Consider the following 14,130-nt stretch of genomic DNA (forward strand, 5'->3'; position numbering starts at 1 on the left):
CCACTTCCATCAATATATAAATATTTGCCCATATTTTCCATAAATAATTATGGTTTCACACTCGCTGCTGATAAATAACATCACCATGTGTGTTTTGTGATTGTCAGCTTACTGTATGTTTTGTGCATTGGTTTAAAGAATGCACATTTTTTGTTAATTTTTGAATAAAATGGGAAGTTAACTGATTTCCCAACCATCCCTAGTTTAGTCAGATATAATTCATGAGTCATTAAAAGAACTGTTAAGCAATAGCAAAAAAAAGTAATGGCAACCCACTATACTCGTTATTGCTTGATTCTTCTAGCTCAGCCAATGAGGTCCCCTAGCATACACTTCAGAAATCCCTTTACCAAAATTAATCCACGTTTCTTATTAGCTATCACAAGCATTGTAAAATATATTGAGATAGTTATAAGAAAAAATCCAACACATCTAAAAAGCAAACAAGCTTTCAGCAGTTTTTAAAATTTCTTTATCAACTAAAGTATCAGAAAAATTAGGTTATGAGAGAATAAAAATACACTGAACTACACTGAGTTTAGCTCAAACGTGTGCAATGTGAGATCCAAATTACATGCAACTCTTGAATTCCTTGGATATAGTTTAAAGAGAACTTGAGAAGTTACTATTAAGTTGTCATTTGCATACACCAGGGAAAACACTACATATATGATTGGATATTAATCTTATTAACTATTTTATTTTAATTAAACTGAAATGTAAGATACAGAAAAACAATTTTAGTCTTTAATCTGGCTTCATTCATTATGTTTTGGAAAACTACCCTGGCATGTTACTCAAAGAAATACTGTTGGAGATGTAAGCATTTATATCATACTTTACTGGTCATTGGATACTTGGCTTATATCCAACCCTATTATTGTATTAAGTAGTAAGCAAAATAATGACTGCTTTCCTGTTCTCAGAAAAATATAAAATCTTCTTGTAAGTTATTTTTCCACCATGAATTTTTAAGCATTCAATTAGCTATTCATTCCCAGGAACAGTTCTCTACCCTTCTGTGTACTTTTAAGTCTTATCTGGAAGATTTCGTAATGGCTTGCTACACCATACAGGCAAATATAGTCACAAAGCTTGACTTAACTATTTTTTTCCACCTAATGCTGAATGAAAGAAGCCCAAGGCTTTCTCCCAACACTGGAATTGTAAATGGGGAAGAGTGCGTACAATTCCTCAACTCCAAAGATGAATAAACACCAGAATACTTTTTCTTTAATTATACCTTTGCTTTGTACAAGTGAAACACCTTGATTCTGAGGTGGCAATGAAATTCAATTACTATAAACACTGGGATTCACAACTCACATTGTTGTAATGTGGTTGGTTTTAGCTTAGTGAGTTGCCTGAAGGAAGAAAGCTGTTTGGAAAACTTGAAAATGGTCCATTTGGTGCAAGCAAAACAAAATAGAAGTTGGCTTCACTCAATACACAACTGCTAAACTCGCAACTTAACCTTATAAACATAATTATCCCCCAATATATATATTATGGCTTAACATGATGGATTGGCTCCCACGATGTATTAAGGCAATGACTGAATTCCCAAAACAGTAAACAGTGAATTACCAAACAATATTGTGTGAACAAATCTAGCATGTTATGTGAACCCAGCCTTTATGTCTTCAATATTCTTAACTACATCCAAGCTGCAGGGAGGCAGCAGAAGTATTCAGGCTTGTCCTTAATTTCCATTCTAACAGACAGACCCCCATCCTGTTGAGCACAAAGAAAGGTATATTCAGCAATGTCACCCCAAATTTGTTGGGTCCTAATGCAGGTAGTCTCCAACAACTAATTACTGTTCCTAGAAAACTATATGGATTCATATACCTTTTCTTTTAGAGCTCAGGGTGAGATACATGGTGCTTCTTCCTCAAACCCAAAGTCACCCTGTGAATTTCCTTTGCTAAGGCTGGATTTGAACCTGCAATGCCAATCAATACATTACCTCAACACAAAGGCATTATGACTTTATAAATTATAGGCAACATACTAGATTTTATGTTGTTTAAAGGCTTCACACTGATGACAATCTTTCAATATTTCTTCATGATATTAAAATCAGAAAGAAAACAAAACATCTAAAATGATGGTGTAAATTTAAATTTAAAATGATTCCTTTTAATCTGAACTATACAAAATATATGTCCCTCATAAATGGACAGCCATAAATAAATGCAACAGCCTGTCCAATTATGGCTCTGTCTTTCTAGTCTAATTATTTCATAGTCAAAAATATTTATTACAACACACTGACTATTCGTGACAGATTTTCACAGGTGGCTTACTGTATAGGGTTCAGTCAAGTAAGGATAGGAAAGATAGTCTCATAGATACCAAGAACTAAGCCATGTAAAGCTTAAAAGTTGACCACCAGAGTCTTGAATTGGACCAAGAAGCAAACTGATAACCGAACAAATCATGGATGTTAACACTGTTCAATCAGCTACCTTGCCACAAACGTGATCGAAAGTATATATATGGAGATATGCTAATGGCATATATCAAGTTGTCTATCTAAATATATGATCCAGGGTTTAAATTTTAAGACTTTTGCTTAGAGTTTTTTTCAATCAGTGGAAATCTGGCCACTCTGAGGCTTGGAGGCACCTGATCAATGCTTACACAGCAGTTCTGTCTAGTCTGAGAACCAGTAATCCCTGCCATACCAGTTTTAGCTCTTACAGATTGGGAAATACTTGTACCACAAATCTTGGACAACTTCTAACATTTAGCATTAACAGATGAGTTGGGTGGAACAATGGCTGCCTGGAGAGAAAGCAGCTTCCTAGGGTATAGTAGGAGAGGGACTGATAGCGAAGCTGAGGATGGAACTGGAAGACATAAATTAATTTCCAGCTGTTCAATTCATACAAATGGCATTTGTTATCACTGCTTTTATGGGTAAAAATATTTATCATTTGAATTCTATCAGGAACTCAAGGGAAAATACACAGCTTTACATCTTTCCATTTCCCTCCTCCCCAAATATCAACCATCTTATGACGTAGACTGAACTGAGAGACAGAAATTGCTCTAAAGTTACTCTTCTACCAAATAGTAATTTTTTTAATTGGGGCAGTATAAAAACCATTGGTAAATAAATACTCACCCACTGAACTTTTACACCTTAGAACTGACCAACACACTAACTTCTGAACCACATGGGTTGTATGTGATGATTAAAAGATGTCAGACTGTCAAATCAGAATTTTTGTAATGTAACAGCCTTATGTTTACAAGGAGCACAGTTTCCTCAACTAGTTCTCTTTCAGATGCATTGACGCCGTCAATGCATCTGAAATGATTAGGCTGTCTAATCAACATAATTTGAAGTCCCAACATATCTGGAAGGTGCCTGGTTTAGTAAAGCTAGTATAAGGTAACAAAGACCCCAAACATTCCATATTTATTTATGTTCTACTATACATTTGAATCAAGGGTTCCACAATAAGAAAAATGGGTTTACAGTAATTAAAAAGATACATGTAAACAACTCTAATCTCACCTTGCCATGGCTTCTCTCCACCTTTCGGAAACACTTATTCAGAGAAAGATTATGCCGGACGGAGTTCTTCCAGCCAGTGGGAGCCGTAGCAAAGTATGGGAAGCGTTCCAGAATCCAGCTGTAAATTTCTTTCACTGGGAGGCTTTTATTAGGTGAATGTTCAATTGCCATGTATATAAGAAGGCTAAAAGAATATGGGGGCTTAGATGTGGCAGATTTCTTCTTGGGATTAGAATAGCAGGAGGATGAATATGTTGGCACATTATCCCCTTCAATATCATACAGAGGACTAACAACTGGAAGACCTTCACTTCCCAGGCTGAAGTTCGTTAGGAGATTACTGTTTTCATGCAGCCAGTTCAAGTTGGTGAGCTCATCGTCCGCAACTTCACTATCCACAGCTGTGGCCTTTGGTCGAGCAGCATCACCTGCCTCCGGCAAGCTTCCCATTCTTTGGATATGCCTTAGACCTGCTGCTTTCTCTACTGGTGTTTCAGCTTTCTTATCCGGAGTCATTCCTGTTACTGGACCCATTTAATCTTGTAGGCCTAGGCATAAAAATAAAACCCTAAGCATTAAAAGGTAGATTGTTAGTGGCCCTATATTTAGTTTGATCATTGGATCATCTAGTTCAGTATTATCTAGATTTTCTATTTTAATAAATCTTCGTCTATATTTTCACAAAAGACTTGACAAAAATGTAATAGACACTTGTTTACCTATTGCTTTGCTTAGTAATTTTTTCCAGATGATAAAGATGATTAAAAAGCATCTTTGTGACAAACCCTGCATTTACAGCTTTCATAGGTCTGTAAAGCAAATGAAAGTTTGTTTGTTTATTTATTTATAAAATTTAATATAACTGCCCACTTGCTCACAGCAATTCTTGGCGGCTTACAAACAGTAAAACCAAAATATATTTAAAAAATAAAAAAATAATAATACCCCCCGCCATTCAAGTTGAAGTAAGATCATCAGCACACAGTCACAGTTTCACTTAGTGATCACTTTGTTTAATGTCTGAGTTGCCAATCCCAACTGTGGTCACTAAATGAAGACTACTTGTAATTGTATTAATGGTGAAGTAGGGGTTTATTGTTTTGAATTTGTAAGAGATAGTCAGGATTCTTGGCTTTCAAAAAATGCATTTCACAGCAAAAATACCTCACATCTTCACAAGAGTGTGGGCTGCTGCTTCTCTGCATTATTTCTGCAAACACCATGCAGCCACACAAATATTTCCATTATTTATTAAATTTATATGCCACCAATCTCACTAACAAAGCGATAAAATAACCAATATTGATTCTTCACTTGTTCACACATTCTAGAAAAGACAGCAAAGGAAAAATCTTTACAAAGTTTTCCATTCCTTAGTGCTCAGAAGATATTATTGCCACAAAAAGAAAATCAAGAGCTCATAGCACCCTCAAAGCAAAAGTTCAAAATGGCAAAATATGCTTATTCTGGTGATTATAATTATAACATTTACTACCCTAACAGCTTGAACATTCAAAGCAGACAAGCTAATTATTCCAGCAACTAGTATGAACTTGCAGGGTAGTTCAGGATTATTAAAACATTAAAACATCCATAATCTAGTCCAAAATCCACACAGGCAACATTTTTATTTAGTTAGTAATGTTTACAAACTATTTGCAAACTTTTAAATTTCCAGAAACTTTATCTTAGACAAGATAGGGGAAAAAAATCCCTATTGTATAATGCCAACCAAAATCCAATTAATGCAAGGCTAGCACACCCACAATTGAGGGTAGCATATCTGTGATTGTCACTGAGGTTTTTAGAGGGCAGAATGGCACAATTTGCCATGGCCAACTCGCGGTGAGACAACTTGCCATCCGACAGTTTAACAAATACAAAAGCTAAATTAATTTTCACAGAACCTTGGCCAATAACAATAAAATAAAGTCAAATACAAGCACTACAATAATTTTGGTGAAAACATGGTCACCAGTAATAAAAATAACTGAATGAAACGATTAATACAGGATTGAATTGTTCCATGGTGGATTGTCTCATGAGTTGGACATGAGGAGTTATCTCAGATCCCTTAGAGCAGAAGTTCCCAACCCAGGTCCATGGGAACTGGGCCACACAAGCAGTGGGTGAGTGTGCAAAGCTCCGTTTGACAACTGCCAATCTGCAGAGCTAGAAAGGTTGCGAACCACTGTTTTAGAGGATAATCATTGTTTGAGCAAAATGGAGAAAAGGAAGATTCTGTTGGAGAAAGCTCAGAAAAGATGAGATTTATTTTGAAGAACTACAGCAGAATATTGGAAAAATGGGTTTATTGTCCAGCATGTCCTTTGTTTGCTTGATGTGTTTAAATATTTATGAGATCTATAATCCATTAGAAAGCAATAAAAATGCTAAAACCACACCAAAAAATGACTGAAAGATGATATTAGTAACAATGTCGCTCTGACTTCCTGCGTTATATGTTAAAGATGTTTTTGTCAGTCTAGACCAGGGGTGGGCAAACTTTTTGACTCAGGGGCCTCATTGACTTTTTTCTTAAAAGTCCTATAAGATTTTATCCCATTATCCCAAACTCTTCTTGCTGGGGATCATGGGCACTGTAGTTAAGATGCTTTGAAAAGGCTGGGGGGAGGGAGTATCAATGCAGAAACCGCAAAATCCACCCCTTATCAGTCAGTCAGACCCTACCTTGAACAGCGATGAAGAGAGGTTTTCTCCCGAGTAAGCACCCCGGCGTAAACCCCGCGCGTTTTCACGGTTAGCATGGTCAAGAGGACGCTCTCGCAAAACTGTTCGTGGCTGGAAATGGAGCCCAGTCCACGAAGGGTGGGAATTGTGGAAATCCGAGCGCAGTTCTCTCCAACGGTCCGGATTGACAGCAAAAGATTCTTTACGGAAGGGACAAAACGAACGTGCGGAGAATGGAGGTCGTAGCGGCATATGACATCATCGGAGCTGTCACTACACACACACAAACATGTACACAAGAAATAACTAGGGTACCTTGGGGAGCCGGGCACCCCCAGATCTCCTCCCGAGCAGCCCTGCAAACACACTCCCCAGCCAGCCATGGCAAGACCATTCCCCACCCCCCCACTCCCTTTGGCGTAAATAAAGGCAAGAGGTCGGTCGTCAGCCCTGGAGAACCGAGTAACACACTTCCCCTTGCAAAAAGGGGGAGACCCAAAACACACACGCGAGCCCCGGATGCCAGATACCACCACACCGGTCCTGAATACGGCAGAAATCTGCCCGACAAGCACTGAAGCTGCCACCCACCGCCCCGGGCTCGATGCTCTCCAGGGATGGAGAGGCGGCGCGCATCCGCGCCCGGACGCCCCAAACTCTCCCTTTGCCAGCGTGGAAGGCAGGCAGCCAGCAAGGCAGGCAGACCCTGCGAGGCTCCCGAGCATGCTGCCCCATCCATCCATCAGTCCGTCCCCGCCCGTAGTCACCCGTGCCTGCCCGCTGCTCCACGGTTGCCAGCGGGGTTCCCCCGTCGCCTTGGGCGCGCACCGACTCCTCGAAGGGCAGCTGGTGAGTCTCTCTCCTTTTGGCCGGCAGGTTGATTGTTCTCCATTCCCCTCTGCTGTTGGCCACCCCGCTCAGCCGCCAAGCCGTTGTCCGGCCCAGATGTGTTGTTTCCCGGCTCCCACTTGGGTGCTCCAACCAGGCGCCCCAATCTTCGGCGGGCCAGATTAAAAAGACCAACGGGCTGGATGTGGCCCGTGGGCCGTAGTTTGCCCACCCCTGGTCTAGACTTATCTTTAGAAATTATCTTTAGAGTTTTTTTGTTTTATTTTGTTTTCTATAACTACTCTGTGACTTTGCAAAAATATATTTAAGTTGTAAATATATATATATTTAATTTTTTGTTATATTTCATTCATAAACATATAAAAATTATGTTTAAATTTTTTCATTGCCTATTTTCTTTGAACTGGGACCTATTATCTTATTTTCCATAGAAATATCAGTCTGACTTGTGCAAATTCAAATAATACAAGCATTTCATGAGATTCATTATCAGTACTAATTGACACCTACCTGTATACAGTTTATGTATTAAACTCCATAATGTATTTAGGATGCTAGTTTAGTTAGCCTTTTATAAGGTAAAGGTTCCCCTCGCACATATGTGCTAGTTGTTTCCAGCTCTAGGGGACGGTGCTCATCTCAGTTAACTGCAGATAAAAAGAAACTTCCCCTATCTTTCCAACTGTTAATAATTCTTACAACAATTACAAGCTATTAGTCTAATAATATTAAAACTGGAGGAATCTCCTAAGCTAACCCTTTGGAATTAGCTGCAATTTCCCAAAAGGCACAGGTGGGTGACATCACAAAAACATATTATGCACTCCTCTGATTTTGAGAAATCAGAAATACAACCAATGTAAGTTAAGATGACCTATCATTTTCATCTCAGAGTTAATGTTCAGCTTTCACTGGCCACATGCTTCCATTTAGAGCACTGAAGACGGATCCACATCATCTTTAATACAACAGGGAGTCATTTAAAGAACTATTGGTTGGCTTGATGGAAATGTACCATCACAATACATTCTCAACAAAAAATACTAAGTGCAGGGTATGAAGTGAAAAAAAATTGGCCATGGAAAGTGTTAACTAGCTTACGCATGCAAATACTAATAGACTAGCAGTACATGATATTGCTACTACTCACCTGCACTGTGGTTTGGCAGTATATCTGCTTCTGTTTCAAAATAAAGGTCTTAAAAGATAATACTTATGATCATATTAAACTACCAAGAAACAACAATAAATGTAGTAAATCTATCAATAACTAAATGCTGCATAACTGAGACGATGGCTAGTCACAATTTACACACCATGTTTACACAATTTCACTATGTTCAGTGCTCACCACTTTGATGTCTGCACTTTAGGTATGCTTTGCTGTCAAAATCTGACTTGCCAACAGTGAAAGGAAAGATCTTCTATAGCCAATATACACTAAGCTGCGGGAGTCCTTGGTGTTCTCTGAGCTTGGTTATTTGCTACAGACATTTCATTATTCAAATAGGTAACACCACTGGTGCCTGTTGCACTGATCAATGAATTAATATTACCCATATGGTAATGAAATTTCTGCAAGCAAACAACCAAACCCAGAGATCACCAAGGACTCCACAATTCAATCCTGAGATACATATATTCTGGTCTATTGGATGCACCAAGCTCTTAAAAAATAGAAGCCCTTCCAGAAAGATGGTTGGCTCACAAGTAAATGTAATGCACAATGCTTTTAGTGACATTAAAGTGTGAACTGAAAAAGTCTAATAAACATCAAGTTTTTTGCTAAACAAGCTCAGTATTGTTTGGACCCAGTCAAAGATGCCTCCATTTGAATGTAAGAAATTATTTTTTCTATATCAGAACACATTTTCCAATGGGAAAGATAAACTCTGTAATACACAGTTTTTCTCTAAATTAAAACACCCAAAAACCTTTACCACAAATGTATTAAACTTGTAGCTTACAGCAGAGCAACACCTTGCTTGCTGGTTAGCTGTAACCCACCTTGATTAAATTCTGCATCAAAGTCATTTGGTAAGCTGTAAAGCAGCGGAATTTATATTCTTCCTCTACATAAAAGAAATACTGTCTTCATTTCACAGTAGGAACCTAGAGCACATCAGTGTGAATCAAACAGAGTTATGACATCTAATCAAGTGCAGGTTTCTATAGCAATGGCACCGTGATTTCTTCAAACCTAACTGGCAGCTGATTTGTGGCAAAATACACCATACTTTACATATGTGAACATCCACAGAAGAAAAAGCATTCTGGGAGGTTGCTGTTTTTACCACCCTGTCTCTCTCCCACGTACTGAGCTGAGAGAGGGCTGATTTTCTCACAATTCACAATAATGAAGGGATTTTAATTCTAACTACCTAGTAATGTTTCTCTCCAACTGCAATGTTATTCTTTGCCACAGAGAGCTGATAAAGCCACCTAGCTTCAAACAGCTTGGAAGGAATAATATTAGCCAAAGAGTGTTCTTTTTTACAACTTCTATTTACTGTCTCAAAAAAAAAAAATGCCATGCAATATAAATCGAGCTGTTGCTGTTTTACAGTATTATTATTTTGTACATTATTTTTCAAAGTACTGATTTTACATAGATTTCAGAAACATTTCCACCTACACAACAGATATATGATAAAGTATATAATTTCAAATTTCTAGACAGTTAATATGCATTCCTGTCTTCCATTCCCTTAAGTTTCTTTGTTAGTCATGATGTCTGTACTAATCAAGTAATAGTAGACCATACTGTGAATAGACTGGCAAACCTATTTAATGTTAACTCTTGAGCCAGGTATGCAAAAAATTGAAAGAACAAGTCCCAGAACTTGTTCAAAAAATATCTTCAATTTTAGCAGATATAAAACTAAACAAAATGAAATTCAGGTTGTGTCCTGCTCACCTATTCGTTCTGTCCTTTCTCCTTCTATAGAATTTCAGCCCAACACACAGAAGTTTAAAGCTTCTGCCAAATCAAAATGGCACATCTCTGCACTACGCTATGATTTTGAAGCTACCATAGCTTCAAAGTATAATCCAAGTTAGCCCTAACAACAGTTTATTCACGATGCCAAATTAGAAAATAAGCAAACTGAACAAAGAGAAACAGATTGCTAGGGGAAGAGAGAAAGCCTGTGAACTAGGATATACTCCCCATCTTATCAGAGAACACAAAAAGACATTTGATCAGGTCAGAATATCTGTCCAGCCTAGTCCAGTTTTCTCCAATTAAGAATCCTCCAACTATTATATGACGTCTCACATAATTCTCAGCTAATATAATCACACAGAACAGAATTAGAAGACCCGTGGTCCAACTGGGAGGGCATCACATAGGGAAGGGCTAACTGTTCCAGTTCAAACAGATGTTCTTGAATTGGAAACACTTTTCAGTGCCTCCAAGCGACAGAGCATTTTTCTCCCCCTGCTTGTTTGTGAGGGATAGTCACTATGACTTTTTCTTCTTGAAAAGCCAATTACAGCTTTGGAACTGCACAGCTAAAGTAGTAGCATGAGTAATTATCAAATTCCTAATTATTTTCACTAAGCAGATATTCTATATGTGTTTTTAAAAATCCAAATCACAAAACTTTGTCCAAGAAAGTACCGGTATGTTTTTCCTCATGTTATGTCTTAGGTAGGAATTTTTCTTTCCAGTGGAAAGATCCTCTCACTTCCTTGCCCATGGTCTGGGCATCAGAGCCCCTCTTTGAAAGAGATGGATGGTTTAGAAATAAGAAATATGAACAAAACAAAATAAAGTAAAATAAAATAAGTCATCCTGGGAAGGCTGAAGCTAACAAGTGTGCTGCATTCCGAATAGTGTCATGTTCAGCTTCCATGACTTCCTGCTTGCTCAGCATTGCACGTTCCAATCAGTCTCTGAACAAATGGACTGTGCCCTCATTACCAACACTTAAACCTTTGGCATGTAATGCTAGAGTGCATTATGTTACGATGCTTTTAGGGCGTGTATGTGTAGAAGAGTGCAAGTGGGGGCAGGGAAGGAAGAGGATTGTTACCAAACCTGTAATTATTAAGTGACATCACATAAAACTTGTTTTTGTTCCAGCCTGAACTAGTTTAACAAAATAAGGGAGGAATTCCATGTGATAAACAAGAGACAGCTGAAAGAGCACCATAAGGCAGCTAGGATTTTCATATAGAGAGCAATCAACAACCAACAAGTGGAACTTTGAATACCTTTTAGGATAATGTGAACGAAGAATATGGTGAAGTTCAACCATAGGGTTCACTTCAGGGCTATGGTTTACTGATTGATAGAATTTTACAATAACCTAAATCGTAATTTAGAATGACTGGATTCATCCAACAAACTAAGCCAAAATCAAACAAGCACATGATGGTTTAGCTTGACATGTGAATTCAGTCTGCTTGCATACTGTATGTGCATTTGACAAATAAAATTTATGGGTTCAACTATATTTGAGCCTGAAACACAGAATGTTAGCTTGATCATAGAGACTGAATCTATCCTGATATTCAGCATCTTGACAGCTCATTAGAGTATTTTACCTTCCAACTTTCAAAGTAGATGCAGCTTCATTGAAATCAATGCCCATTTCATTCTGATACCTTAATGTTCTAGTGAAGCACAGCATGTGAACAGAGAAAAACCTCAATAAGCAATTTAAGCTTCATTTTGCTTAGCCATAAGCTCAAGAACAATCATTCACAGAAAGTAGGATACATTCTAGAAAAATGCAAAATATTTAAGGCAAAGAATTATATTCATTTCTTTTTCCCTTTGTTCTCAGAATTTAACACGTATGTGCTAGTATATACCACCCATCTCACTGGAGCTGCTACTGGGATCAGAGGTCAGATTTTAATCCCAAAATGCACTGCAGAGACCCTTTACTTCATTACAATCCTACTTACACCACCATGTATCCAAGACAACTGAAACATTATGTTCTCCTCAGGGATAAAAACCTACCTCTCTGTCATAGGCTTAGGCAAGCTGGCATACCAGTCGACCAGACGAAACTGTGCATACTGGAATATTGCTCAACATCAGAGCACCAAAAGATCCAAGTTGTTATTTCTCTGTTGCCTGATGGCAAAACCTTCCGATAGTTAAATTGGTCTTAAAATTTTAAACGCATCCAGGATATGCACTCAGCTTTGCCATTTGCATTATTAATGAGACATGTCAACAGTCAGCCTTTTCTCCATAAGCATCAGGTGGCTGGTCCATTTTGTAAAATGGCTTGTATGTGCTTCTATGTACCCATCTTTTGTTGTAAACCGTATTTAGCAATTTAAAAAAAAGGAGTGTTGCAAAACCAACTATGAAAAATAGTCTTGGAAGTATAATGCTGTTAGCAAAGAAGCTAGCTAACTGGGAATGAATGTTTTTCAGTTGCGACTGTTCTTCACACAACCACTGCAGCATCCCCGTAGTCATGTGATCAAAATTAAGAGGCTTGGCAATTGACTCATATGATGACAGCTGCAGTGTCTCAGGGTTATGTGATCAGCTTTTGCAACCTTTCATAAGCCAAGTCAACAGGGAAAGGAGACTCACTTAATAACCCTGTTACTAAATTAACAACAGAAGTGATTCACTTAACAAACATGACAAGAAAGGTCATAAAATTGGGCAAAATTCACTTGACAAATGCCTCACTTAACCCACAGAAATGTTGGGCTCCACTGTGGTCATAAATCGAAACCTACCTGTATACATCTGGAAATTTCCTTCTTCTTCCCACACCAGCAAGGAAATTTCCTTCTTCTTCCCACACCATCTGAAGATAATTCCAAGTTATATGAAACTTAAAATGCTTTGTTATGCATTATGCTGGATGAAAGTGAGGTAGCAGAGCTGAAGGGGGCAATCAGTTTTTCTTTCCTGCTAATTCAAGAATGGGCAGATAACACTCTATAGTGGAGACAGGGTCTGAGTGGAAATTTGGAAAAAGCTGCATCAAAATTAATTATTTCAATGTCAAAATTAACAGCTAGAGTTAAAAGTAGTCCCACTGGGCTAAGAATTAGTTCATCCAATTTTTCAATAAGCCATGGGTATGCACAATATGTGATTTTTTTTTCATTAAGTGATTTTCAGCAGGAAAATAACAAGGAAAAAATAGTGTTTCCAGTTGATTTTAAAGGCTCAAGTGAATCAACACCTAAACATTTCTAGTTCCTGAAACATTAACATAAATCATGGGCCAAACTAATGACATTACCAATTAAAATGTTAAATTAAGTATCTTTCAATAGCATAAATCTGTTTTTTTTATATACGCAACTGAACATTTCCATTCATCCCACCAGCTGTAACTTTTCAGAATATCAGGCTCAAATTCTAGCAAAACTTGGAAGAAAATAGTATATTCTATTTTTGGACAACTATTGAGCCTGACTATAAATGTGTCCTTCTGCCAACACACATAGCATCATTTGTTTGATAAAATGTATAACCACAGACAGGCAGTAATTTGTGATGATTTTGCTTTGCTGTATATGCAAACATCTACTGGAATGGATAGAGCAAATGCATGAGCATGAAGAACCAAAATACACATACAACTTGACTTGCAAAGCCATAGCTCTATTTGGAAAAACTCTGTGAAGCCTGAAAAAACTCCAAGAATGCCTATAACCATCCCATCTCAGTAGTGGCTGAGCATAGAGTAGGAATAGTGTTTTTGGACTGACATATATATCTGTAATTTTCCGATTATGCTGTAAATGCTCCCACAAAATGACTGTTTTGTCACAATGCACCCATTTCCCAGAAGGCAGCACAAAAGCAACCAACCAGACAGGCTGGGAGTTGACAGCATGCAAATATGATAAATACAAAATTAACATGATTGCTGGTTTGGGGAATTTTTTTTCTGAGATTCAAATGTACAAGATTTACAAAATAAATAGATACAAGTTGTCCAAAAGATGTACAAGAGAACATACATCTCAAAATGCCCACAAGTTAGAGGACTGAATCCAATGGCCAATAGTCCCTTCCAACTCTTTGATTTTGTGGTGCTAATTATTCTGGTTTTGAGATTTTA

The 14,130-nt window shown here is 37.8% G+C and overlaps 1 protein-coding gene across 3 annotated transcripts in view; it reads right to left on the minus strand.

Moving 5' to 3' along the window:
- The window catches only part of FOXN2 (forkhead box N2), a 50,187-nt gene that overhangs the window by 30,834 nt on the left and 5,223 nt on the right, over positions 1 to 14,130 (minus strand). For all 3 annotated transcript variants that reach the window (XM_026696001.2, XM_087931051.1, XM_087931046.1), the window contains exon 2: positions 3,530 to 4,077. In XM_026696001.2, the coding sequence (XP_026551786.1) occupies positions 3,530 to 4,063 (534 nt within the window). In that variant the 5' untranslated portion in view covers positions 4,064 to 4,077. The remainder of the gene's footprint in view (positions 1 to 3,529; positions 4,078 to 14,130) is intronic.

This window comes from Pseudonaja textilis, chromosome 1 (assembly GCF_049901715.1).
Source record: "Pseudonaja textilis isolate UNSWEBS1 chromosome 1, rPseTex1.2, whole genome shotgun sequence".
Lineage (NCBI taxonomy): Eukaryota > Metazoa > Chordata > Lepidosauria > Squamata > Elapidae > Pseudonaja > Pseudonaja textilis.